Below are 26274 nucleotides of genomic sequence, written 5' to 3'. Positions count from 1 at the left end.
GACTGTATTGTTAATATTTCAACTTGCAGGGAACAAGGGTATTCAATATATGCACATCCTAAGCTTTGCTCAAAGGGCCTTTTGTTGGACAGATATGATTAAATTTCACTTCAAACAGTAGTTCCCGACGTTGGCAAATTTAGGTGTGGATGTGGCAGGTGCGTATGTCAATAAAAGTTGCATATTCTCAGTAAGAAAAACCGTACTTACCTTAATCAGTGGTGGGAAGTGAAACAAGTTTAGGTAATCGTGGGTTAATTTCTCAATGGCTGACTGTAAAAAAAAAAAAAAATTATTAATGATCTGATAATGCCAAGAAAGGATTAAAATTATTGTGCACATATAAAGGCATTCTTTATTTATGTATTCCACAAAATGCCTTGGGGATGTTAATATCCAACATCTATTGAGAATAAACCTGATTGTTCAAAGTATTATAGGTAGTTTTATAATTATTGAATGGAACAGGAAGATATTTTAAAGATGTTAAATCTCAGAGTAGAAAAATAAGTAAAAGCTTTCTTCAAACACTGGTAGAGTACAGTAGTAACAAGTTAATATTCTAGGGTACAGAATGCAGTCATCACCCCAAGTAACTGTGGGAAAAACAACAAAGAACACGAATATATCACCAGAGGCTCCCTTTAGGGCTGAAACATCACTGAAGGGTTTACTGCCCTGTGTGGGCTTTTCTATGGATTTGTGTCCAAAGCTCTGTCCCCCAATGGAGCACAAAGAACTCTTAAAGGAGGACAATTTAAATTATGATTCTTTTTCATACTCATCAGGTATAATCCAGCTTTTCTGTGAACCAAACATATCACATAGAGAGTAAAAAAAGTACCAATGTGAGAAAAATGAGATGCATTTTTTAAAGTGAAATGAAAGCCGTTTACACCTGACAATGTAATCAGCACTTATTGGATGTTTGGCTTTATTCTTTCTACACAGGCTTCCAGGCTCAATGAGGTGGGAGCCAAGACATGCTGAACAGGACAATCAAATAGCGAAAGGGTAGTGGGCAGACCGTCCACTTTCCAGTTTTATGATCTACAATCTGTGGGCTGAGAGGCTCACTCACCTAGAAGGTTTACCAAATGCCCTGCCTGCCTCAGTGGGAGAGCGGAGCATGGAGGGCACTTTCTCACCCTCAGGATCGGAGGCGTGGGGTGGTGTGTGTGTGTGTGTGTGTGTGTGTGTGTGTGTGTGTGTAGAGCGCTCTGACAAGGAGTAGGTGGGCTCCTCCAGGCTGGAGGTCCCTTTGTGGTATCCCATCCCGAATGGCCCAACTTGAAGGATCCTTTCTTTATCTTCATTGCCTCAAGAGTATAGGCAATATATCCCTTTCTGCATTGGCTTGGCCAAAAAGTTCATTCAGTTTTAAGTAAAAATAAAAGACATTTTTCATTTTCACCAAGACTTTATTGAATAATGTATTCGCTAACCAAACTAAATTTTTGGTCAACCCAATATACATGGAATCTAAAATATGATACCAATGAACCTCTCTATGAAAACAGAAGCAGAATCACAGACATAGGGAACAGACTGGTGGTTGCCAAGGGGGTGGAGGTTGGGTGGGAGGTTGGAGTTAGCAGATGTAAGCTATTGTACGTAGAATGGATAAACAACAAGGTCTGACTGTATAGCACAGAGAACTGTATTCAATATCCTAAGATAAACCGTAATGGAAAATAATCTTTTTTTTTTCTTTTTTTAAAAAGAATATATGCAGGATGCTCCCAGACCTCCCATGGAAAGGTCTGTTTCCATGATCCTTTCCCCTTATTCTTTCCCTCTCATATAAGCTTATTTGTCAGAAGTGCCTGGGACCCCAGCTGAGATTAAGAGAGTATCATCTGTGGGCTGAGCACCCCCAACCCTTCCCCACCCCTGGGACAGCCACTGTTAACATGGCCCTGGCTTTGGCAGAGGTGGAGGGTCTGCAAACCTGACTTTTGAGACCCCCACCTCTGGGGACTGACTGTCTTTCTATGCACAAGCAGACTCTTCCAGGAGCTTGAAGGGTGTCTCCAGTCCCCGCAGATGCTGGTCACACCCTTCCTTTGAAACTCAGGACAGACACTCTACTCCCAACTGCCAAGACTCCGAATTAAAAGAAGCTGTATGTACATGTTTTATCTCTTTTCTGGGATGTAAATTTCTTAAGGGCAGGAGTCTTTGTTTATTCACAGGCCCAGGACTCTGATTAGCAGGTATCCACTGTATTTGTTGAACAATAATTAGTAAGTCTGGACATTGCTTGCTTTAATGATACCAACCAGCATGGAGAGAAACTTAGACTGTCCTAGGCTGGGTCTAGGAATATTGAAATCACTGTGGCTGCAAGAGAGGCAAAGGGGAGTTGGGAGCTTCTTTTTGGCATCTGCTAAATAGGACAAGATTGACCAGATCTCTCTCTTTGAACCCTGAAACTCCTCTTTCTGTATGAGTGAAAAGAATATTTCCTACTGTGGGCCATCTAAGCCAGCGTTGCTTTTCAGGATGGATTTGCCCACAGTCATAGGTTGAGATTAAATTATTTACCAGCATTTGAGGTGTATGTGTGTGTATGAGGTTTCCTGTCCATCTTCTCAGAGGGAGCAGATGATAGGTTAAGGCTAAGCCCTCATCCAAAGGGTGCTGAGGGGCTGTAAGGATATCTTTATATGGATCCAGGGCCCATAGGGTAGGAGTGGATGTGTTCTCTTTGGACCTCAGGGAAGATTTCCCTGGAAAGCCCGGTATCAGTAGCCCCAATTGAGGAAAAGGGAATGGTTGTTGGCATGTTGGTAGAGCCTTTGTCACTATGTGGATTTGGATAAGAAGTTGCTTTTTCAACATTTCCTTCTTTATTCTATCTCTCTTCTTTCTAACTCGTGCCTACCCCTCCACCCACTGACACTGGGGTTGAGGTGGTCTGGAGAGCAAATTTGATTTCCTCATAAGATCTCTCTTGAAACACACTTCTGATTAATAACAAGGTGCACACAGATGCAAGCAAGCGTGGTTTGGTTTGAGTAACTAAAAAGCAAAACATAACAAAGAAACAAAAAACCAGATCTGGTTGTTAAACTACAAAAAAAAAAAAAAAAGCAAAACAAAAACAGAGGTTTAGCCTTGAAAGGGTTCAAAACTGAAGTTTTTGGGGGAAGTGTTAGGATTTCCCGAGAAGATAAGGGATAAGAATATACATATAGTGGTGTCTGTTTGGCCAAAATTTGCGAGATTGCAGACTGAACACACAATTCCCATGGCTTTAGATGCTGTGGTGGTTCAAGCTTCACTCAGTCTACAGGCATGCTCTGGCATTGCTGGGGTCCCTAATGGATATCCAGTCTGGCCTCGAAGGAAGTCGCCTCCTACTACTGCCTGGGGCTGGCAGCTCTGCCTGCGCACACGGCCGTAGTGTGCATGACGCTTCCTCCCACACCGAGGTCTCTCCACAGGCGGTGCCTTGTTCCCAGAACACCTCCTCCCCGTGTCCTTCACCTGCTCAACACCTCCTGGTTCTTCAGCTCTCAATTCCTTCGTAACTCCTTCACAGAAGCCATTCCTCAGCCCAGCCTCACCTCTCCTTTGTGGCCTTTCTTAAAGCTGTCATGTTAATCATTTTTGCACGATCAATACCTGTCTTCTCCACTAGACCAAGGACATCCTGAGGACACGGGGAGCTATGCAGGTGTATCCAGGTGACTTCTGCTGGACCCAAAGTCCAGCCCTTTCGTGTGGGGATTATGTGGAGGAAGTAGGGGTCCCAGGGGGCAGCAGCTAATGCTCAACAGTATGAAGTACGGCGCTGTGAGCATCAGCTCAGCCCCTAACACGACACATGACCCGCTCCATAGTAAGCGCTCAGTAGACATTTGCTGACGGAACAGCCTTCCTTTCTGAGGTACCTTTAAATGGATGATGTGCCCCTTGGAGATGATGCCCATGTCTTTCAAGTCTTCTTCCTCGAGAAGCAGCAGTCGCTTTCCTGTAATGTTGTTTTCCTTAAACAAGCTTGCATACACACTCATCTCTGCTGAAGAGTCACCTGAAGGGAGCGATTAGAAGGCAGAATAAAATTAGACTCAATCACGTCCCCAGCAAAGTTAACTCCATGAATTAAGAAGGTAAGTTATTCCACTTGCCTTTTCTGACGAGCTGCTGAACCCAAAAATACTGTGGAAGAGAAGACACACACGGTTTTGCAGATTCATTCATGGTCAGTGGCCAGACTTAACAGTAAGACACACAGTTGTTTAATGGGTAAAATATGTTTAATTCTTGCTCAGCCACAAAGGGAAAACTGAAGACTTGCTCTTCATTGTTTTAAAGCTTCACGTTTTCAAACTGGAGATATCCCTCCCTTTGGGGATCTTGGGCCCTTGGAGGACTACTGGTTTTACTACTTATTTGAAACACATTTAAAAATCCTTTTGAGAAGATTCTTACTTATAATGCCTTTTCCATTCATGTGCCAGTGGTCCACTGGGGTGTTCAAGGTCACTGGTTTACCCAGGAATTATAAGAAAAACAGGGACCACATGGCAGTGGACACAAAAATGGAATATATGCATCCTCTGTTCTAGGCCTGGTCATGAAGTAGCTTTGTGGCCCAAGACACGTTAAAGCAAGGAGCTTTCTACACAGAATGAGGTTCATTTGGCACGCGTAGCCCCTCACCCTACCCAGGCAAAGGCAGACAGAATGGTGGGGCCAGACCCAGTTCTCTAGGGAGCCCTTGACCCTGGAATTTTATTTAAATGGTTTGAAAACCACTCGACCTCAGAGCAAAGACTAAAAATAGCTGTTGGAGTTCAGTGCCTTTGAAAACATTTCTTATCAAATGAGACGGGCCAACTTGGCATCAGGGGATGAAGGCATTATATCCAGGTCTGTGAACAGAGGAGATCCTAAGTCCTCTCTCGTTAAGCAGGGCTGGCAGGAAATTTAGAATCCCTGGGGGCTCAGGGAACGGGAAGTAGAGGCAGCGGGTGCCAGCGTCTTCTCCCCATGGAAGCCACAGAGATGAGCTCATCTGAAAGTAGCATCACTTCAGCAGAAGACCAAGGGCAGGAAGGGATGTGCCCAGCCCCAAAACCAGACTGAGTCTGGTAAACCTTCCAGAGACCTTCCCAAGAGTTTCTAGTAACAAGTTAATCTTGGGGTACCAAGTCTGTTTCCTGGGGTGTGGGCCTGCTAAGGTTGGCATACAAGGTTTTTCCCCACTTTTCATTTAACAAAACCCTGAACTTATAAGTTGAACCTGGACAGACATAAACCCCTGAGGTCTCTGACCAAGAATTCTTAGCCCTGTTTTTCACCAAGGAAACAAGCTGCAGAGATACAACAGGCTAAGGAGGCTTGATCCTCAGAGTGTCTACTCAGAGTGTAGGGTGTAGGGATTTCCTTTGGATTTAAACAGTCTCTCCACATCCTCTGCCAAACACGGGGCTTGTCTGGCTCCAGCTGTGGAGAAATATCTGTGAACTCAGGTCTGTTCCTTCTTGGGAAGGTCAGAGTAAAGATGGCAAAATGAACAGGGCTAAGGCACTGCCTTTACCAAATCTTTCCAAATCAAGTCCAACCCTGATCTTCTGGGAAAACTTAAGATCACTTTTTTTCCTGGTATGTTCCTTTGGTATCCTGGGAAGCCCCTTTAACTGGGATTCATTACTGCATTCTGGAATACCTTTCAGAGCAAATAGGGAGGTGGAATCCTCTTGTAAGATTTGATGAGATACTTGCTTTGCTCGAGGCCTTACTTTAAATCACTACTGCCTTAAAAATAGAAAAACATGGAATTTGTCAACTTCTCCTATTTAGACTTTCCTAAGGCCCAGACCCCTCTACCTGCATTTTTAACTTGCGGACCTAGTCATGAACTCCCTGCACAGGTTGAAGGAGGCATTAACAGAAGCAGCTTACCACGTCATCTTCTGTCCAAGCACCAATCTCAAAGGAAGGCAGCAGCTGCATGGGAAATATGAATGAAATGGGAAAAAAAAAAAGGAATATTATCATTGTCTTTTTGGCTTATCCCCTCTTTTCAATATTTTAGCTCTGGGCTGATGCTCTGGCTTGGTTCTCTCTGTAGGTTATGTTGAACGGAAACCAATTTTCCTGCCTGTTAAGAGGAACTTCTCAGGGTTCTAAGGATGGTGCCCACAGAAGCCAGTCGAGTGCATCAACCTCTCAGTAACAATTCACTGCGCTTGGTGAACTGTTACAGGGGAACTGCACATCATGGGATTTTCCTCTCTTGGTAGTTGGCACACTGAGCAGTTTTACCTCCCACAAGAAGGCCTTGGAAGTCGAGGAATTTCTGATGTTTGTCAGACACCAGAGCCTTCTTCGGGATTCTCAGTCAACATGGAGATCATTTGATTTTATTAATGAAAATTCCAAAGCAACCACTTGGTAACTAGATGTCGTAGATGCTTATTTTTAGAGGGGAATTTCAAAGTTTGAACTAAATGTCTTACTTGCACTATATTTTTAAAACCAAATATTAGGACATGTGAAATCGGAGCTGTCCGAAGGAACTCAGGTTGTGGAGTTGCTCTAACTAAAATTAAAGTAACCACCCTCCCTGGCAAGTGTACAAACACAAAAGACAACTTTTCAGGAGGACTCCCACCTGGCCATTTTCAGAGCCAAAGGGCTACTTGCTTCAATATATGTTCCATGGCCACAGACTAAGTAGTAAATATTAAGGTGGCCAAAAAGTTTGTTTGGGTTTTTCCATAACTTCTTATAAACATTTTGACTAAGCCAATACCTACATAATGGGGGGAAAAAATCTGTGTCTCGTGACCTGAATTAGTTTGCTTTAACCATTATTATCCCTGGAGGCTCAGTGGTAAAGAATTCGCCTGCCAGTGGAGGAGATGTGGATTCAATCTCTGGGTTGGGAAGATCCTTGGAGAAGGAAATGGCAACCCACTCCAGTATTCTTGCCTGGTAAATCCCATGGACAAAGGAGCCTGGCAGGCTACAGTCCATGGGGTCACAAAAGAGTTGTACACAACTTAGCAACTGAACAACAACAGCCATTACTTGTAACTAACTCTAACTTGTCAGAAGGGTTGGACTGCTCATGAGATAATGTGGCAAAGTGTCTTTTAACCCCTGTTACAAATAATATATTTTGTGTGTGTGGGTGAGTTGAAATAAAAAAGTTGGATTTGGTTACTTTTATGATTATGTAAAAATCAGAGGGTGGGTGACTAACGCTTCTAATCTGCAGGTATTTTTAACTCACATGCTCAAAACCTTGCTAGGGAAGTCATACCCCGGCTTTCAGGGAGCTTTTAATTTAAGGGGGTGAAGTAGGTATGGATTTTACTTTTGGAGGAATTCACCTTCATTTTTGTTTCCTCAGTGCCCAGCAGAATGCCAGGCACATAATACCTGATAAATCTTTGTTGAACAATTTGTTGAATGAGTAAAATCGAAGGCTGCATTTACGACAAAGCTAAATTCTCTGGTATAGACTTCAAGGTCTATGACTCTACCATGGAAAAAGGATGTTTCATAGACTAACATGGGGATGGAAGGGACAGTGGCTTGAGCTGGCACAGCAGGGTGAGGAGAAGAGAGGTGACTCCTGGACAGGAGAAGCAACGAGGCAGGACACTGCAGTGGGGGCGGAAGAAGGAAGGAAGGATAGGCATGTCACATTTGCCTGACTGGAGCTCCAGGCACAGTGTGTGCACGTCTCAAGATAAAGGGGAAATGCAGCCAACTCTAGGGGGCTATGCAGAATTACTTGAAAAGCCCACTAGTTACAGTGAATCTGAATGCATAGAGTTAGAGATGTAGAGATAAGTTGCAAGGGTACAGAGCGCTACCACCCCAGATGTATTCCACTACCCCTATGTGCTTCAGTTCCTACAGGGCTGCCCCGTCCTCCTCTGAAATACTTCGTGTTTGTAGTCACATGCGCTCATCTGCTTGAATAATGCAGGAAGGAGAGTGACTTGAGAAATAGGATCGAAAACAGAACTCGATCAAAGAAAACACATGACAAGTTTTATTTCTTCACGGGGCAGCTGTATATAGCTGCAGAAACATGTCATTCCCTGTTCCCATCACGGGATCAAATGGGAAACAAGGAAATTCTTTGATCAGTTCAAGAAACAATGGACTGTGTCTCAGAGATGGTCCTTGTATCAAGGCTGGCTTTACAGGGAGTGGGTGTGTATGCAATGTTTTGATTTTATACAATCCCCAAATGTTGCGCTGAACAAAACTGATAAATATTTCTTGAATAAAGGTTGTAAGTGAAACACCTAATCAAAACCAACATTTCTGGTTTTCATGTCAGAAGGAGAGGGGAAGAGTTCTCTTGAGCTCTGAGAAAGGCTTATCAAAATGATGCCAAGGGAAACACACTGGATGCAGGGTGAGACCTTGCTCTGGTAGGATTCTTGCACGCTGCTTGCAAAGATCAGTGAGAGGAAGGCTGTGGAGCCAGGCACAGTTGCAAGATGGTTTGAATTTGGCAGGATAGGGAAGAAGAGTTAATGATGTCCAGCCACAGAGTGGCTTCCCGTTTCCTTTATGTCTCCTGTACCTTGTTAACATATCAGTGTTTCTGCTGTAGGGTGAGTTCTAAGTCTTTCTGTCTCTCTTTGGGGATAAAAAAAAAACCCAAAAAACATTTACCTCGTGACTGCCCCATCACTTTACAGTTTCATTATTTACACTCCAATTGATTTCAGGAGATAAGAGCTCACACTCATGGGCATGTGTGTGACAATGATTCGTTCAAAGGATGTTGGGAATCCAGTCTAACAAATCTCTGATATACACAGCCACACATAACAAAGGGATTTACTGTCAAAACGTTTATTGCAAAATGGAGTCTTGAAACAAAGGAAAGCAAAGAAAAGTTCACATCAAAATGAAATGTATGACACCAACTTGGATTTCTGAATACATAGTGGGCTTTGTGTTGGAATATCAAATTCCAACAATGAACTCAATAACTGAGTAGTCTTACCACACAAGAGTAAAATTTAATCTTCCATACAAACATGATACAAGATTTTGGCATACGACTTGCTCAGAATAACATTGCGATAGAATATTTGAGAAAAACGTTTTGTTAAAAAAAAAAAAACAATAAAGTGATAATACCATCTATTCAAAGCTCACACTCAAAGAATATAAATATTTTCTATCATTTAGTACAAAAATTTTAAAACAGTGCAAAAGCAATATGTGCAGTGTATTGTATCTGACATTAAAAGATCTATTATTCTGCACACGATATAAAACAGTCAATGTAGGTGCCTGAAACTCTAATTCTGAAGTAAATAATCACATGCCAGAAAGCTCCTCACAGGCAATGGAGTGCCAACTAAGCTGGAGTCCGAGGAAACATAGCTAGTTGCCCAGATGTCCTGGTAGGCACTCATTCCTCATCAGAGGGGCTGCAGCTAGAGCTATCAGGCTGTGCCACAATCAAAAGAACAGAACAGCTTCTTCTCTCTGGCAATGCTTAAAATCTAAACAGGAAAACAGTCTTATCCCAAAGCAGCAAAAGGTACCTGATTATAGAAAAAGTATGCTCTATTATGTATATGGAATAGTAGATTCTGCTAGTCTCAAGAGGCAGTGTGTCAAAGTCTAGTATATTGGAAAAAAAAAAAAGGATCAAGGTTTAACTCAAAATAAGTTTTAAAATGATCTTTCATGGAATTCTTCCCACTCCAGTGGAACCTCTGAAAAACAACATCATGTACATCATAGTGCCATGAGAAATCATTTTAGATCTCTCCCAAACCTTCCCCCCACCCCCAATTCCTTGATTTTCCCCAGCTGGTGTTTAAGTCTAACAAATCTACTGCATATTAAAAATCACTGGCTATAAAATGGCCCTCAACATTTCCAGAGCATCAGAAACAAGTGTGTCTTCAACCTCTTCCCATTGGGTATTTATGTAAAATATTAAAATGTGATTTTTCTTTAAAAAAAAAAAAAACGTTAAAGAAACATGTCCTTTTAAGTTAACCTGGCTACTTCGCAGAACTGTGATATTTTTCTTTTTTATTTATTGTGAAATCAGTGTAACAGGAGACTAACACCTTGCCCCTCTCTCTCAGTAAATTTAGCTGTTTCATAAAAACTTTCTACCAGCATTCTTCAGGGGAAAGAAACAATTTCCACAAGAAAGGATTTAAGATAAATGACATGAATTGACAAAATTCAGATTGCATAAGTAGTTGTAATTCTGAAAATGCATCTTTTGACTTGGGTAATTATGTTTATGGGAAAAAAATGAGATGTGGAACTCTACAACTGCCAGGTTTAGCTAAGTTTCTTGGTGAAGGAAGGGACAATGCCATGGGCTTTTTGTATTTAATTGTTTTATTGGGTGGGCCTGGCACATAGGATTGGGGCATTGGGCACTAAATATACTCCCAGACAACCAAAAATATACCCCAGCATCACCAAACACCATTTGCTGACAGTGCTGTCGTGGTTGAGAACCACTGAGATGGTGTCATCAAATCCTACATGATTAGCTTTATGAGTAAAGAACAAAAGATAAAAGAGTAGTTACATTTTTCAGTGGTATGGCTCTGATAATTACTATCACAATTTGGAGTTTCAACTCTAATTGTGAATCTTCATATTTCTCTCTCTTTTTTTTTTTCCAGTTGATTTCTATTGGAGTATAGTTGATTTATAATGCTGTGTTAGTTTCTGCTGTACAGTAAAGTGAATCAGTTATACATGTATCCATTCTTTTTCTAGAGTCTTTCCTTCTATATAGGTCATTATAGACTGTTGAGCAGAGTTCCCAGTGCTATACAGTAGGTTTTTATTAGTTACCTATTTTATATTCTGTTTCTTTAACTCAGATTCTCTTTATAAATGTACATTTTTGTAAGTCAAGTATTTGGAAATAATTCTAACACCAATAATTTACCATTTAAAAAACTGATCTGAAAGGTAAATTAAAAGCTGTATAATTAACATCTTCATTCGAAATGAAGATGACTAATGACTAATAAACATTTCTTTTTAAAATTAATAGGGCCAATAATAGAGTTTAAAGTCTTCTAAATCATCTTCATAGATTGAATGAGGTCACTTTAAGATTCTGTTTATATGATACAGATTGAAGGAATGTTCAAAACCCTAGAAAGGACACTGATTTGGAACAAAAAGTAAAGTAGCCAGTGCTATACAGTAATTATCTATAGTTCAGTGTTAGGTTAGAAGATTTCAAGCTTATCCCTGAGGGTATCAATTCTTCTATATCTGGAATCTTTGTAGTTTCTTGATGGTAGATTATTGAGCTATGACCATCTCTGGAATATTGATGAGGGAAATGGCACAGTTGAGAGATTAGAGAAGTATTTCCTGATTGATGGTAAACCTATGGCTGAGTTATTATCCTTCTCTTTTGGCCCTATTTGGCTGCTTTTATTAATGCAAGAAAATCTTATGTATAATCACAATAGATCTAATTGCTATACCTTTTAAAGGTGTAAATTTAAAAAGTCCATCCCATTCATTTCATACATTCTACATTTGTTGCTGGTTAGTCTCAAATGAGAGGCAAGGTCTACATTCCTACAGAGGTACAGAGATCCCCAAATCCACCCACAGAGATTCCATAATCAGTGAGGCCCTTCCTGACCCACTTGCAAGTCCGGAAAACTCCCTTATGAGTCGGCTCCTCCTCGTCTGCTGCATGTCCGTGTCCACTTAAATGTTTACTATACGATGCATTTGTTCTGTTTGTTGTCAGTCTGCACTCACCAGCATGTAAGCTGTATGAGGGCAAAGATTTTCATCAAGCCGTTCCCTAGAATGGCACGGGGCACAGAGGAGGGGCTCAAGACTATTGGTGGGATGGATGACTTTACCTTGGCCTGGAAGATGTGCAACAAGAGGCTTTGAACTACCTGGTCTCTGGCTGTCCTTCAGATTACATGGTCACAGAGCCCCAGGGCATGCTGGGAAGGCAAGAGCTGAAAACCATCCCCTCTGCTCCACTCCAGGATCTTCTGCTTGAGTGGCTTGGCTTGAATCCGGGAGGACTCCTCTATGTCTGAGTGCAGACAGGACGTCTATTTATGTTTGCACCTGTTCGTCACCAGCACTATATTGTGCTGTGTGGGTATATGGGTCTAAGTTTGCATAGACACAGGAAGTGTATCAGATTGGCTGTGTGGGACCCCATCTTCTAGGAAAAACATTTATGGCTTCTTTCTGTGTTTGCCTGGTCTATGGGTGGTAGCAGGGCCTAAAAACACCTCAGACTAGGGAAACCTTGCCACGTGCATGGTCTTCAAAGGGCGTCGGAGTGGATCGCTCACATAGCTTACATTCTAAAGATGTTTGCTTTATCTTTCCTGAAAGTTGTTCACTTTAACTTTCATCTTATCCTACTTAACAAACATTACTTGAAACTGATAGTTTCATTTTCCAGGTTACAGAGACCACTTATTTTCCAGTGTCTCTTCACTGACACAGCTAACAGTAGCTAACATTAGCCGACCACTTACCACGGGCTTGGTAAGTGCTTTATGTCTACCATTTCATTTAACCCTCACAACAATCCTTTGAAGTAGGTGTTATTATCATTCTCATGTTAAAGATGGGCAAACGGACACACAAGTTAAATAATTTGCCCAAGATTGCACTGTAATTTTTGAATCACAAGCTGATTCTAGATCCTTCTCTTTATCACTATTCTGTACTGAGTGGTCCACATTTCATACCCAGAACAGTGTATTAGTAATTCTTCTCCAAATAAAGCAAGCCTAGCATATTGATCATTTTATGACATTTTCCTACCCTTAATGGGGATTAGAAACATGTCATGCTTCAAATTCCAGGAGGCTTTTTATGATCAAATATACTTAGAAATAGTGTTAGATAATATCTATGATAATATCCTTTCTTAAATCTCCTATAAAAAGAACGATGCAAAGTTCCTTGGTTTGGTAGTCAAATGAATGGCACTACTTTCAAATTTAGACTGAAGAAAAGTCTTTGTTCTTTTGCCTTTCTGTATATGTGTGTGTGTGTGTGTGTGTGTGTATATATATATATATATATATATATATAACTACAAATTTTTTTTAGTTTTTTTTTTTAAGTGTTTCATAGTTTAAACAAGCTTTGACAAATCTGTGATAACATTTTGAAAATATCTCTCTGGCTAGCTAGGTTTTCAGAGGAGCATCAACATTTACTTCTCTTTAAAACCAGCATAGCTGAGTCAGGGTTTTGTTTTTTTGTTTTTTTTTTAAAGACAGATCCAGAAGGTTATATCTGCTATAAAAGGATCCTTCATTCTGCACTTTTGACTAAGTAAGGAGAGCTTTTTATAATATTTAGTTCCCTCTTTAAAATATCTCTACATGCATTTAGAATCCAGGATTCTTATACCCCTCTGGAAAACAGACACATGTATACACCCCCTATGGCACCATAGTAACACTCACACTGTCTGGAAGTATCCCTTATCCTCTCTTTCTCTTTGTATAAAGTGTAAGCTAAGCCTTAGATGACAGTGTGTTGTTAAGAAGCTTCTAGGGCAAGTACCGGTATGAAAGTACCACATCTGATGTTGGTTTCAAATTAGAGTACTTCTGCAAACATACTATTGAGAACATCTCTTGGGTTTCACTCTCAGTATTCTTAGCACTTAGGTATTTCTGTAGAAGTACTTGTTACAACTTCCTTTCATCTCAATTTTTTTACTGTTGGATTTTGCAGTCACTATCAATTATTTCTGACAGTACTGTGTATTTCCATAAGGGAAAAAAATGTAGTATGCCACAAGAAAATCAAGTGTCAGAGGAGGATTAGGAGTTAAGAGTGATTGTCCAAAATGTAAGTTTTTTGAAGCAATTGAATAAATCAAATGAAATTATAAAGTATTCATTAAAAAAAAAGCCAGAATGTCATTAGTTAAAAAAATGCTATATTGCATATAAAATCACAAGTTTCTATAATCAGGCACCGCATATGCTGATTCATTGAACAGACCTTTTTGGCTTAATTCCCCACCCCCTTTTCCTGTAAGCAAAGACAAGTCAAAAGTAAAATTGTAAAGAAATGACAGTTACCTAAATGTGATATGCCTAAAAACGCAGTGTTTGGTTTTCTACCTCCTTACTGGGTTTTGTACAGACTGAGATAACACGTTTCTTTTGTTTTCCCGACATTTTCCGTTTCATTACTTTGCTTTCTGCTTTCATTCACTATTATTATCCATGTCATTATCCTCCTCATCACCGTCATCATCATCATCATCGTCACCTTCTGACAAGTCAAAATCACTGAACCCCAGGGCCATGTTGACCTTCTTCCCCCTTCTCTTAGATGTGGTTTTGGAAGAATTCTGCTTGGCTTGCATGTTTATCTGCATCCCAGAATGCAGCACAGCTCCTGCTTTGTTCATTGAGAAGATATCCCCAAAGCCCATCAGCATCATGGCCTGCAGACTTTGGTTCATGCCATGGCCCTCCCCGTTACTTGCTGCTGTGATCTGACATGACATCTCTGCACTGTTTGACTCCTCTGTCTTAGATTCAAAGTAAGACTCCTCAGACATTCTTGCAGCAAGAGGCAAGAGAAGCTATCACGAGGGAAGAAAGGACAGAAGTAAAAAGAGAAATTAGGACCAATTTATATCAAGGGAACAGATACCACAAAATTAATGGGTGCTGCACAGAAAGTAAATGATTAGTGAAATGAATGTAGGGGATTATTTGAGGATTTATTAATGGCAGGTTTGGCTGCGGCGTGTTTATCATGATTTATAAATGACAGAGTAGATCACATCAAAGTTTGCAAAGCACTACAGCAAGCCAAATTTTCAAATAGGGAGGAACGTGTAAGTTTTAAACCCTCATTTTGCAAAAACGAAGTAGTTTTTAGAATTTCTCTTAATTTTTCCCAAATTCATATGGAAAAAGTTAACTATTATATTAATGAAGAAATTAAGTAGAGATTAATCTTGAGTAATAAAAAACAAAACAAACAAGAAACTCTGTACCAAAGAAGAAAAGCTTAGAGGAAGCATAAAAACAGTTCAGTAGTCAATACAGTTCTAGGGGGATTTGGGTCATTAGCTATCTTTTTAGCTTGATTAAGTGTCTATGTACTAGAAAGCAGTCTAGAATTCTCTTTTCTCTATTATTTAATACAGGCAGATATATAATACTAGTTATCCAATTTATGAAATAATTCACTTATAAACAAATTTTAGATAATCTATGACATCTAAGTATAAACAAGTGTGTAAATATCTGAAAATTGGGAGGACAGGAAACTAGTATTAATTGAGATTGTCACCTTGGTCTCTGTCTCTACAAGTTTCCTTCTTTTAGCAGAATTTTTTTCTAGGAATTCTTCTCATAATGGACACAGACATTTTCAATCGTACATAATTATTTTAAACAGCCAACATACTTCCATAAATGTCATTCATACACATTCCAGGGGTAGAACTGTTAGGCTCAGAAAGAGTGACTGCCTCTTCTTTTGAGAAAGAAGCAAATTAAGACATATTTTTGATGCTGTGTAAATAAGGGTAAATTTACGATAAAGTACAAATAATCTAACTCTGGGATGATCTTAACATGCTGTAAGTAAAGGTACTTTTTAGGGCCAATTTCCTAATTTTTAAATTAAAGTTGGAATTGAATTCTATTAAAAAATTATCTTAACATCATTAGGAAAAGACCTCAATAGTTATTAGTTCAATAAGAACGTCACATAATTCAGCTAAAAATCAGCAGCTACATAGAATAAATTGTTTTAAATCCTTTAAGACCAGAAACAGGCTATTCCTTTCCTTGCAGTCAAATTTCCCAGCCTCTCAAATTTTTTTCAATTGTTACACGCTCTCAGGATCTCTTTGTTGCTTATCTACTTTATTATTTCATAGGTCCTTCCTCACATTATGTTAAGATCTCAAAAAATGCCTCTCAAATAAGTTTTATTTTTAAAAGAAGTACAATTTCTATACCAAGCTACAAGAATTGTTAAAAATAAACATTGTTTATATCTGTGTATGGAGAATCCATCTTCCCAAATATCTTTAACTAATGTTTTAATTTCAGGAAAGAGAAGACTGTTCTTCCTTGAAATAAATATAATAATACATTTTTTATGATGTTACTTAAATATCAAGTTATAAAATGAGGCTACACAGTCTTAGCTACTGAGTCTCCAGCCACTTCCTTTTAAAAAGGTTTATTTTATCCATCTCTCAGAAACCTCATTTAAAGTCAACTAGAAACTGATGTGAGGATAAAAGAAAAAACCTACTTATAAAATACGTGAGCACAAACCTTCTTTCCTTCAGAAATACCAGCTCCAAGCAAAAGAGACATTAAAAGCAAGTGTTGTACAGAAAGAAAACTTAGCCTCATAGGTTAAAAAAAAAAAAAGGGAGGAACTCTCATTGAGATTGTGCTGCACGCTGCCCATTGTTAGACGGCAGCCCTCAGAGCTGCTCCTTCACGGAAAGTTGTCTGCAGGTAAAACACAAGCATGCAGCCTACTGTGCACTCAGTGCTTCGTGATTTATTACACAGCGGCATTACTAATAGCAATAATGTGTGCAAGGCAGCCCATAATTTCTTAGCAAAACTAATGCCCGTAAACCAAAGAGAGATTCTAACGCATACTTTAAGCGGTCCTTTAAAGTTTTTTTTTTTCTTACAATGCTACATTTAGAAAGAGTCAAGCCATGCAGCGCTTTATAGCTTAAGATTTCAATGTACTTAAAAGCCCCCACAACTCTCTTCAGAAGGTGGCCATAATTTTTGCTTCTCATCAGTTCTGGGAGAAGTAATGTTCCCTTGCAGATCCTTAGCACAATGCTTTCTGAGTCTGCCAGTTCAACCCTAACAGGAAGCTTTCCTTAATTTCTTTCTTGAAAGCCAAGATAAAATTCACTGAATTTACAAAATGTGGTACTGTTTTAATACCACAAGACAGTTATGCATGACAAGTAAGTTTACTTGTTACACAGTTCCTTACTTTGGGATTCCCTGGATAACCAAAGTCATTTTTTAAAAAGCTAAATCTGATAATAAACATTTAATTTCACTGTAGTTTCCTTTTTTGGATATCAGGTTCTTTCTCCACATAAATCGGAAAAAGAGGCAAACTATTTTATTCTTTAGACACTGTTAAATACTTTGCAGTTGGGCACTGGCTGCTTAATGGAGATTAAGACTTTTAAAAATAGGAAAGTTTTTTGAAGATCACAAATCGAAGGACATTTAAGTATTTGGGGGGTATAATTGCCAAAGTAACTATCAAACATGAATTTAAAATATATAACAAGTGTACTTTTAATCATTATTTCTTGTGATCTTAAGGTGGACATATATCGCCCATTTAAAACCTTGGAAAAGCCAATGATAAATTTATACTTAATTCTTTAAATAATAAATTATTTAAAATAGGGATGCATGTTCTCCTTGTTTTCTAGAGTGACTTTTCTTATGTTTATTAGCTAGATGTACCTCTTCTTTTGTGAATTATGTACCTACAGTCTTTCCCCATGCTTCTGTTGGTCTCCTAGGTTTTTTTTTTTAAGTTATTTCTGTGAGCTCTCTATATTTCTGTCTTAAATGTTTAATTTTATGAATTTGTAGTTTGTTTTTATTTGAATGTCATATTTTTGCAATACAGAATTTTTATTTTTTAGTAATGAAAAAATAAAACAGGAAAGAATGGTGAAATTTGACTAGACTTTATCATGTCAACAAATAAGCTCAAGTTAAGTGTATAAACAATGAAGTTCTTAAGAATTTTTATCTTAATCCAAATACAAGATTTGGAAAAAACCAAGATATTTCTTGGCAGAGTAAATACTTGAAGCTTGTCCTGAGAGAACTATTTTCCCACTTTTTTGCTGCCCATGATCATGACCCTACATTGAGTAAGGAATAGTAATACTCGTCATTTATAGATCATTAAGTTAGCTTTTAGAAGGAAAACTGGTTAAGTTCTGACATATCAATGACTTTCTCGGACAGCTAACTGCCTTGGTGTAGTGTTTATGAATTACTGATAGACTCACTCTAAAGAGTTAATGCCTCGAGGCCCAGGCTCTGGGGACCTGATGGTGCAAAATACACTGCAGATGGTGCAAAAATACACTGAATTTTATTTTTGTAATTCTAACATACAAACACACTGACAGAGTAACAGTTCTCAGGGAAAGAGCCAGAAACAGGATAAGCTTTTCTTCTAAATGTCTGGAATTTTGTTAATGGAAAAGAGACAAGAAGCACCGCTCAAGTATAAATGCAGGTCCTTCCATTACAGGCATGAGGCAGCAAGTGAGGCGGCGGCAGGGGAGGTGGCGCCATGCTGCCATGCTCAGCCATCTCCTGAGCGGGGGAGGGGCGAGGTGTCAGCGAGCCCTGCGGGGAGCACTCACCGGGGTGTTGGACTGCTCTGTCAGCTTTTGCTCCCACATCTTTAGCCGTCTTTCTCGTTCTTTGAGCTCCTGCTCTTTAAAGCTGAGGTCACGTTCTAGTTTCTTCAGTCTCTCAAGAGTTGCTTCAATTTCACACCTGCAGGAGGACATGACTGGTTTAAATCTCAACTTTGCTCAAGAGGTGTTATGTGCTGAGGGGTCCACCACAATGCTTAATCAAAGGAAAAGGCTAAAACCTGTGCTGTGAAACCAAACAGTAAACAGCGAGGAGATCCACCCAGTGCATCCTAAAGGAAATCAACCCTGAATGTTCATGGGAAGGACTGATGCTGAAGCTGAGTTCCAATACTTGGGCCGGCTGATGCAAAAAGCCAACTCATTGGAAAAGACCCTGATGCTGGGAAAGACTGAGGGCAAGAGGAGAAGGGGGTGGCAGAGGAGGAGATGGTTGGATGGCATCACTGACTCAATGGACATGAGTTTGAGCAAACTCTGGGAAACAGTGAAGGACAAGGAAGCCTAGAGCGCTGAAGTTCACGGGGTCACAAAGAGTTGAACACGACTTAGTGACTAAACAACAACACACTAGCAAAGAATAGGACATCTTTCATATCCTTCAAAATCAACATATAAACTAGCTGGGAAACATAAGTTTGGAATATTTTCTCAAAGCAGTGAAGAACCACTGTCTGGGGCCTGAGCCATGGAACTGGTGTCCTGGTTTGGCCATTTAATAAATGCTCATGGTCCTCTGGCTCTACTGTATATCAGCTCATCTTATATTCATTACAGCCCCAAGGAACAGGTATTAATTTTGCATAGAGAGAGATGGGAAAATGACACTCTGGTTAGATGATCACTGTCACCTCACTAGTAAATTCACCTTAGCCTATTCACTGGCTGAGTAATGCCAGCAATCTACAGATTAACCTGACTCAGTTTCGTCAGCTGTATGGGGTGGTGGTTACCTTTTATCAGGACTCCCCAACCTGCCTGATCCTAATAATTGTCTGAGCAAAACATACCACATAACATAGATTCCTAAGACCCTTCCTCAGAGCTCATGACTGAGTAGGGCTGGGTAGGGCCTAGGAATTGCCATTATTTGATATGAGTGTGTTTTTACAATCAGGCAAGTGTGAGAAATCCTGGATCAGATGACTCTAAGGTTCATTTTAACTCTAATAATTTTAAAAGCAAGTTAGTTCCCTCCCAGACTCTATGGGCTGACCCACCTCACCACCTGGAACAATATGTCCAGTTATAGAAACCTGTCCTTGACACAAGTTAAAGCTGGTAAGATGGCTCAGTGTAAGTTTTTTCTCCTTCAGGGCTACTGTTGTGCTTAGGTCTAAACTTATGGAAGGTCTTCCCCGTGAGTTTCTGCAGACCTTGTGAGAAAAGCAGCAGTAATGAGAGACTGAGAGCAAGGAGGGACAGGGAGAGGGAGGAAAGGGGAGAGGGGGACGCAGAATGAGGAAGGGACTGGGAAGAGGGAGCTGCTGGGCCAAAAGCTGCTTCTAGGTGCCCTGAGACACACCTTTATGTCAGACTGTGGGATTTGGTCTGACAATTGAGGTCTTGACTACAGAAGTCTGAAGCTCCCAGATCAAAGTTAATAAGATGTATGCAGCCCAAGTCTGCCTTTTTATGTCCAGGGAGAATCAGAATAGATGAGAAGTAAATACATGAAAACAAAAAGGTGTGGCTATCAATTGACCAAATCCAACTCAGGGAACAGCTGCTGAAGTGGATCTGGACTTGGGTCACACATTTTACTTTCCAGGCTGTCTGCAGAGCACGGGACACCGGGAAAGTAAGTGTAAAAGCATCTGTTGTCAACCCTCTGTCCCTTTTAGTGGTGCCATCTGAAAGTTATAAAACCATGTAAGTCACATTAGAGTCCCTAAAGAAAGGCAGCAAATCGACAATCTTTCAGAATTATGACTGTATCATAAAATCCAAATTTTATTTTGTATTTCAGACATAATATTATGCCCATTCATAAATGTTTTTATTTTTCAAATGGAGGACTGAGAAAAAAAAAAAAAAAAACTCAGTGTAGAAGATCTTAGGTTAAACTTAAGCAACAAAAAGGAAAGAAAGAATGAGCCATCTTCAGTAAATGAGAGGATGAGAAAGGCGGCGCAGAGCTGGGCACACAGGGCTCTGGGAGATGGCAGGGGCCTGGCTGCTGCCAGGAGGGCTGAGCTCACTGATGTCCTTTCTAAAGAGGGTAAAATGGCCAGCACATTTGATTTCACTTGTAAGTTAAGCCTAGGATTCATCTCAAGTTACAGTTCTGGGAGCCCACTCTGATTTTGAGCCCTTCTGGAAAACAGATCAACAGTTAAGTAAGCTACGTAAGCTGAGAGCTGCTGCAGAAAAACACTGAATAAGTAGGCCTCCTCAGTCTGTGTCTTCAGGGTCAGCTCCCATACACGGCTTTCCCAGAAACCCCAGGATCCTGACAGCAACGATCTTATGCCATAAGAGATGTAACCCTAATCCGGAGGGCAACACAAAACAGCTGCTCCTCTGGCTGTCCCCTCTGTTTTTCTTGATGTATTGTTTTGCATCAAATGCTTTGGTTGATGCACTTATATAATCTCTCTGTTCTGAAAATAAAGTTTGTATGTTTCAAGTTGATGGAAATTATGGTTTTTCTCTTAAACCGAATCCAACTAAGGTTGACTTCAACCAGTATCAGTTTTCCCTCTGTCAGAAACAGGCAATGAACTATAATTATCTTCTTTTAATAGAAACTTACTTTGAAATAAAAGATCAATTCATAAAAGCAGCTATATTATATACATTACAAGATAAATAGATACGTGCTGCGATTCATGGGGTCGCAAAGAGTCGGACATGACTGAGCGACTGAACTGAACTGAATTACGTTTAGTGTTATATATTAAATGATTAAAATCTTTGTGTTTTTTAAGAAAATATTTGGCTGTGCCAGATCTTAGTTGGGGCATGTGGGATCTAGTTCCCTCACCAGGGATGGAACCCAGGCCCCCTGCATTGGGAGCTCGGAGTCTTAGCAATTGGACCATCAAGGAAATCCCTGCATTTTGTTTTCATGAAGGTGTGCTAGAGTGAGTATTTTGATCACTGAGGAAGAGTGCAGGCACCAGAGTGTTTTGCTAAGAGACAGGGACCTGAACTGTCTACCAAGCACCACGGAGCTCATTCAGTGCAGGTGACCGCAGGCGTGCAGACAATCACACGGGGCAATGAGAACTGAAAACGTGACCAAGAGGACCACGCTTTCTGTCCTTATGTTGGTGGCCACTGTTGCTAATCATAGGAGGAGAAACAAGAGGAACATGTGATGAACAGGAAAGGCTCACTAGACACTAGATTTCTTTCCTATCATGTATTAGGTTAAAGGAAAGGGCATAGTTGATGTGGTTTTTAATAACCTAGTCTTAAAAAGAATTTTCAGAATAATCATTTAATTTTCTAAGACTCAATGTTTCAACTGGTTTAGGCGTAGAGGAAGCTCCATTAGCAAACAAGAATTTGCCAGAAACACCAGAGCAGGACAGGAGTCCAACTTCACTGAGACTCGTAACTTCCTACACATACTTTGGACCCTAGACGCACGGTTTCAGGCACCAAATAGAAGTCAGAGGAAGGAGAGGAGCAGTCCGTTGAAATGTCCAGGTGACCTGAAGAAACATTTTCTTCTTTTCAACCCTTGGCACACTGAGTGGGGTCGTTGTTTCCCCTTAGTCATCACCTAAGCCCATCATGCCCTGTGACGCTTCTCGTCGTTAAACGGGAATCAGTCAAGTGGACGCTGCACGCTAACGAGCTGGTGGCCTGACAATGGCCACAAGGGCGGGGACAGCACCACACAGTGTGACCATGGAGGCCCCTGGGGCCCGGCCCCCCGGCACCACACAGTGTGACCATGAAGGCCCCTGGGGCCCGGCCCCCCGGCACCACACAGTGTGACCATGCAGGCCCCTGGGGCCCGGCCCCCTGGTTTCCAGCACTGGTCCTGTCTCACATGCGTGACCTCAGGCGGGTTGCCCCACCTGTCCATGTCTTGGTTCTTGCACCTGTGATGTAAGTTAGGGTTGCTGTGTGGATTTAAAAAGATAATCCAAATGAAGTACAAGCATCGGGTTAAGAATGTAATAACAATAGCCGTGTTCATTATTGTTACTCATTAGTATTATTATTCCCCACGGTTTTAATCAATTGCCAAATTCAATGAAAATAGCTCTGCTGCCTCTTAAAGTGTAGTTTTGTGTTTCTGGTAAAGATATATATCCCTTCTCCAGCTCAGGATTAACGAGCTCCTGAAAGAGAGTCAATGAGGAAGCCCTCTGGGCAACTGTTTGCCTTTTATTAAAATACATTAATATATTACCAATTTTATTTCTCTCATCTTTTTAGCTTGAAGCATTAAAAAATATTTCTTATTCAACTAATCTAGGGTAATTGTAGAAAAAAAGATAATATTGAACTTTTTCTACTTTTTTCCATGTGCACATATATGTACATGTAAATATGTTTTTTATTTTAGAATAAATGAAATCATTCTGAACATACTGGACTATAGCATTGATTTTAAAATCATTTATCAGAACAGTCTTATGGACTCTGTGGGAGAGGGAGAGGGTGGGAAGATTTGGGAGAATGACATTGAAACATGTAAAATATCATGTAAGAAACGAGTTGCCAGTCCAGGTTCGATGCACGATACTGGATGCTTGGGGCTAGTGCACTGGGACGACCCAGAGGGATGGTGGGGGGAGGCAGGAGGGAGGAGGGTTCAGGATGGGGAACACATGTATACCTGTGGCCGATTCATTTTGATATTTGGCAAAACTAATACAATTATGTAAAGTTTTAAAATAAAATAAAATTAAAAAAAATAATAAAAATAAAAATCACTTCCCTAGCAAAAAAAAAAAAAAATCATTTATCAGACCTGTATATAAAACTCAAGACTGTTTTATGTATGGAGCTATCATAATTTTTTAAGTCATAAAAACCACACACACAAAAACCCAAATCAATTTTGTTTCACTCGAAGCTCACTTCCAGTTTTACAGTTCTAAAGGCTGTGATAAACCCATGTCCACACATTCTCACTTATTTTCTTAGGAGAGGTGTCTGATCTATGCAGTCAAACTCTTCCAGAAAGGTATTTCTCCCCCAGCAAAGAGTGAGGAAGTTTACAACACCAGGTATTTCCTTGATATGAATTTTTGCCAATCTGATGAATAAATTGTGTTCCCTTTTATTTGGCTGCTACATGAGGTTGAATACTTTTCACATGTTTATCGACCCTTTTACTTCTTTTTTTGCGAAATGCCATTTCAGGTCCTTTAGTGTGATATTTTAATTAAAATGTTATTTTAAAGACAGAAGTGGTAGTTTTCCAAGTGTAATCTGGGGACTTATGAGAGCTTTTCAAAAGTTAGACTCATTTTCAGAATAACATTAAGGCATGATCTACCCTTCCACTCTCATTCTTACAAGTGTATTGACTTTTCCACATGCTTCCTGACATGGGGCAGCACCAGAAGCTGAATGCAGAAGCAGGATTAATTATTGCTTTTTTTCTCAGTTTTGATTTTGAATGTGGTAAATACTGACAGATGTAACTCATTCAAACAAAAGCCCTTTGGAGTCCTCAATGATTTTTTCAGAGTGTAATGGAGTCCTGAGACTAGAAACTTTTAGAACAACTGATATATCAACTAGGAAAAAAAGCTGTAACAGTATGGCATTTGTCTAGGAAATTTATTGATGGTGGGTATTGCTTTTGGTCTTATGGAGGTTTTGCATTTTAATACAGAAAACTTACCAACTTCTCCCCTATTTTCTGGTTGTGTTGACATACTTTAAAGGCTCCCTAGCTCATGGATATTAATAGTAGTATTAAAATCCTACTAATCCTTTGGCTAACAGATCAAACAGCAGTTCCTCAGGGAATACCTTTATTAAACCCTCAGACCAGATTAGATTTCACGGTTTTATAGTCTCAGACATCCAGCACTGTCCTGTCATAATATTTATCAAAATAGTAATGAAAAAGTTATTTGTATATTCATATTTAGTAATCTAATATTAAATTCCAAGTGCACTGTTACTCTTCTGCTCATCACCAGAGCCCCTACCTAAAGAACATCATTTCCCAGCAAAGGTTTAATGAGTATCTGAATGAATGAATGTAAGAAGCACATCTATCAAAGCAAACAAATCAACTTACATGTTTCTATCCTCTTGTGTAATATGGCGATGTCTTTTAATATTATTACTACAATGTTTGAGTGAACTCCAGGAGTTGGTGATGGACAGGGAGGCCTGGCGTGCTGCGATTCATGGGGTTGCAAAGAGTCGGACACGACTGAGTGACTGAACTGAACTGAACTATGGTATTTCCTTCTCCAAGTATTTGTTGAGCAACCGCAGTGTTCAAGACATGTTCTAGATACTGCAGTTACAGAGATGAACAGAAGAGATGATCTGACCCTCTTACATGTTAGCCAGCAAGACACGCCATTATTAAACAACAGACTGCAGAACTACTTATTAATTTCAATAGAGGGTATGAAGGAGACACTCTCAGGGCACATAAAGTGGAACCTCAGTGGGTCTGGGGTCAGGACACACTTGCTTGAAGGACAGCTGTTTTCATCTACTATCTGAAGCAATATGAATCAGAGCCAAGTTGGGTTTGGGCATCAGGGCTGGTATGCTGCTGAAATGGGATAAATTTTATACAGAAGAAACGGCATTTGAAAGGATTCTGTATGAGGGAGAAATAGACACGTGTTGAAGGACCAAAGCCAAAAATTAAAGGATAGAATGATACTCAAGATAAAGCAAGAGCACAGAGGGTGTCGTGAATCTTGTTTTTTGGCCTTTGTCCTAGAGTTATAGGAGCTCCTTATACTGATTTAAGGAAAGTGATCTGATTAGATGTGTGCTGATCTCTTACTGTAGGAAACAAATATTACTAACATGTTTTGTTAATTTTTTGAGCCCAGAACAAAGTCCGTCATACCTAGACTCTAGCAAACAGTATTACTTTTGTACTACTAAGTAAAAATTCATTTTAACTCACCGATCCTAGAGATTCTTCAAGAATAAAAAATAAAGAAGGTTATTGTAAAACACCAAACAGAAAGCCCAAAGAAATGTGCGATCACAGGACTAAACAACTCCGTCATTTTAAAGTGCCTGTAGTATTCATTTGCTACCGGCAGGTGGCGTGAGGCGTCATGTTACTACCCATAGCTATCAAGAGCAGGGGTGAGTTACTGAAATCTCTGCTGAGTCAGGGAGAAATAACGTCAGAGCCCAAACATGCTATTTATATTTGTACATCATGTGACCTGGCTCAAATGTCTCATCTCTGGCTTAGTTCTTCCCCTCACACAATACAGTTCTCCCATTACTAAGTTTGTTTACATTTGACAAAATGTAATAGGATTTATAACATTGAAAGTTTTATTTTAAAAGTGTTTTTACAGTCTCCCTACCTCTCCCATCAACAGAAAAAGTACTCTGCCTATTTCCAAGCAGACAGTATTTTTATTTCTCACTGCACAGAGGCCACAGTTTCCTAACAGCGAGTGTATACAGAAGGAATGTCTGCTAACTGCCTTTTGTCTCAGAAGATACTGCTTCAATATTCTTCCTAAATACTTAGATATATGATAAAGCAACATGCTTAGAGGAACACTGCTTACATATGAGAGGGAGAGCTTATTCAATCTCCAAAATTTTTTAACAGAAAAAAATACACAAAAAAGCCCCAATTTCTAAGAGATTGGGACTGTCATCAAGTTCCCAGGTTCTCTTCGTGTCCG

The 26274-nt window shown here is 39.9% G+C and overlaps 1 protein-coding gene across 7 annotated transcripts in view; it reads right to left on the bottom strand.

The window, feature by feature from the left end:
* The window catches only part of MAP3K20 (mitogen-activated protein kinase kinase kinase 20), a 169260-nt gene that overhangs the window by 30058 nt on the left and 112928 nt on the right, over window positions 1–26274 (bottom strand). For 4 of the 7 annotated variants that reach the window (XM_086358599.1, XM_086358581.1, XM_086358610.1 and 1 more), the window contains 5 exons: window positions 18431–18566; window positions 5917–5961; window positions 4137–4167; window positions 3900–4039; window positions 211–273 (listed from right to left, as the gene is read on the bottom strand). In XM_086358599.1, coding sequence (XP_086214725.1) covers window positions 211–273; window positions 3900–4039; window positions 4137–4167; window positions 5917–5961; window positions 18431–18566 — 415 coding nt within the window. Of the gene's footprint in view, window positions 1–210; window positions 274–3899; window positions 4040–4136; window positions 4168–5916; window positions 5962–8825; window positions 14603–18430; window positions 18567–26274 lie in introns of those variants that run through there. The other 3 variants (XM_086358637.1, XM_086358618.1, XM_086358628.1) reach the window with 1 other exon arrangement.

The sequence above is a fragment of the Bos grunniens genome, chromosome 2 (genome assembly GCF_055505025.1).
Source record: "Bos grunniens cultivar Pamir isolate PY7600 chromosome 2, Bosgru_T2T1.0, whole genome shotgun sequence".
Lineage (NCBI taxonomy): Eukaryota > Metazoa > Chordata > Mammalia > Artiodactyla > Bovidae > Bos > Bos grunniens.
The sequence above is the reverse complement of the archived record's forward strand: the minus strand, read 5'-3'. Positions and strand labels throughout refer to the sequence as shown.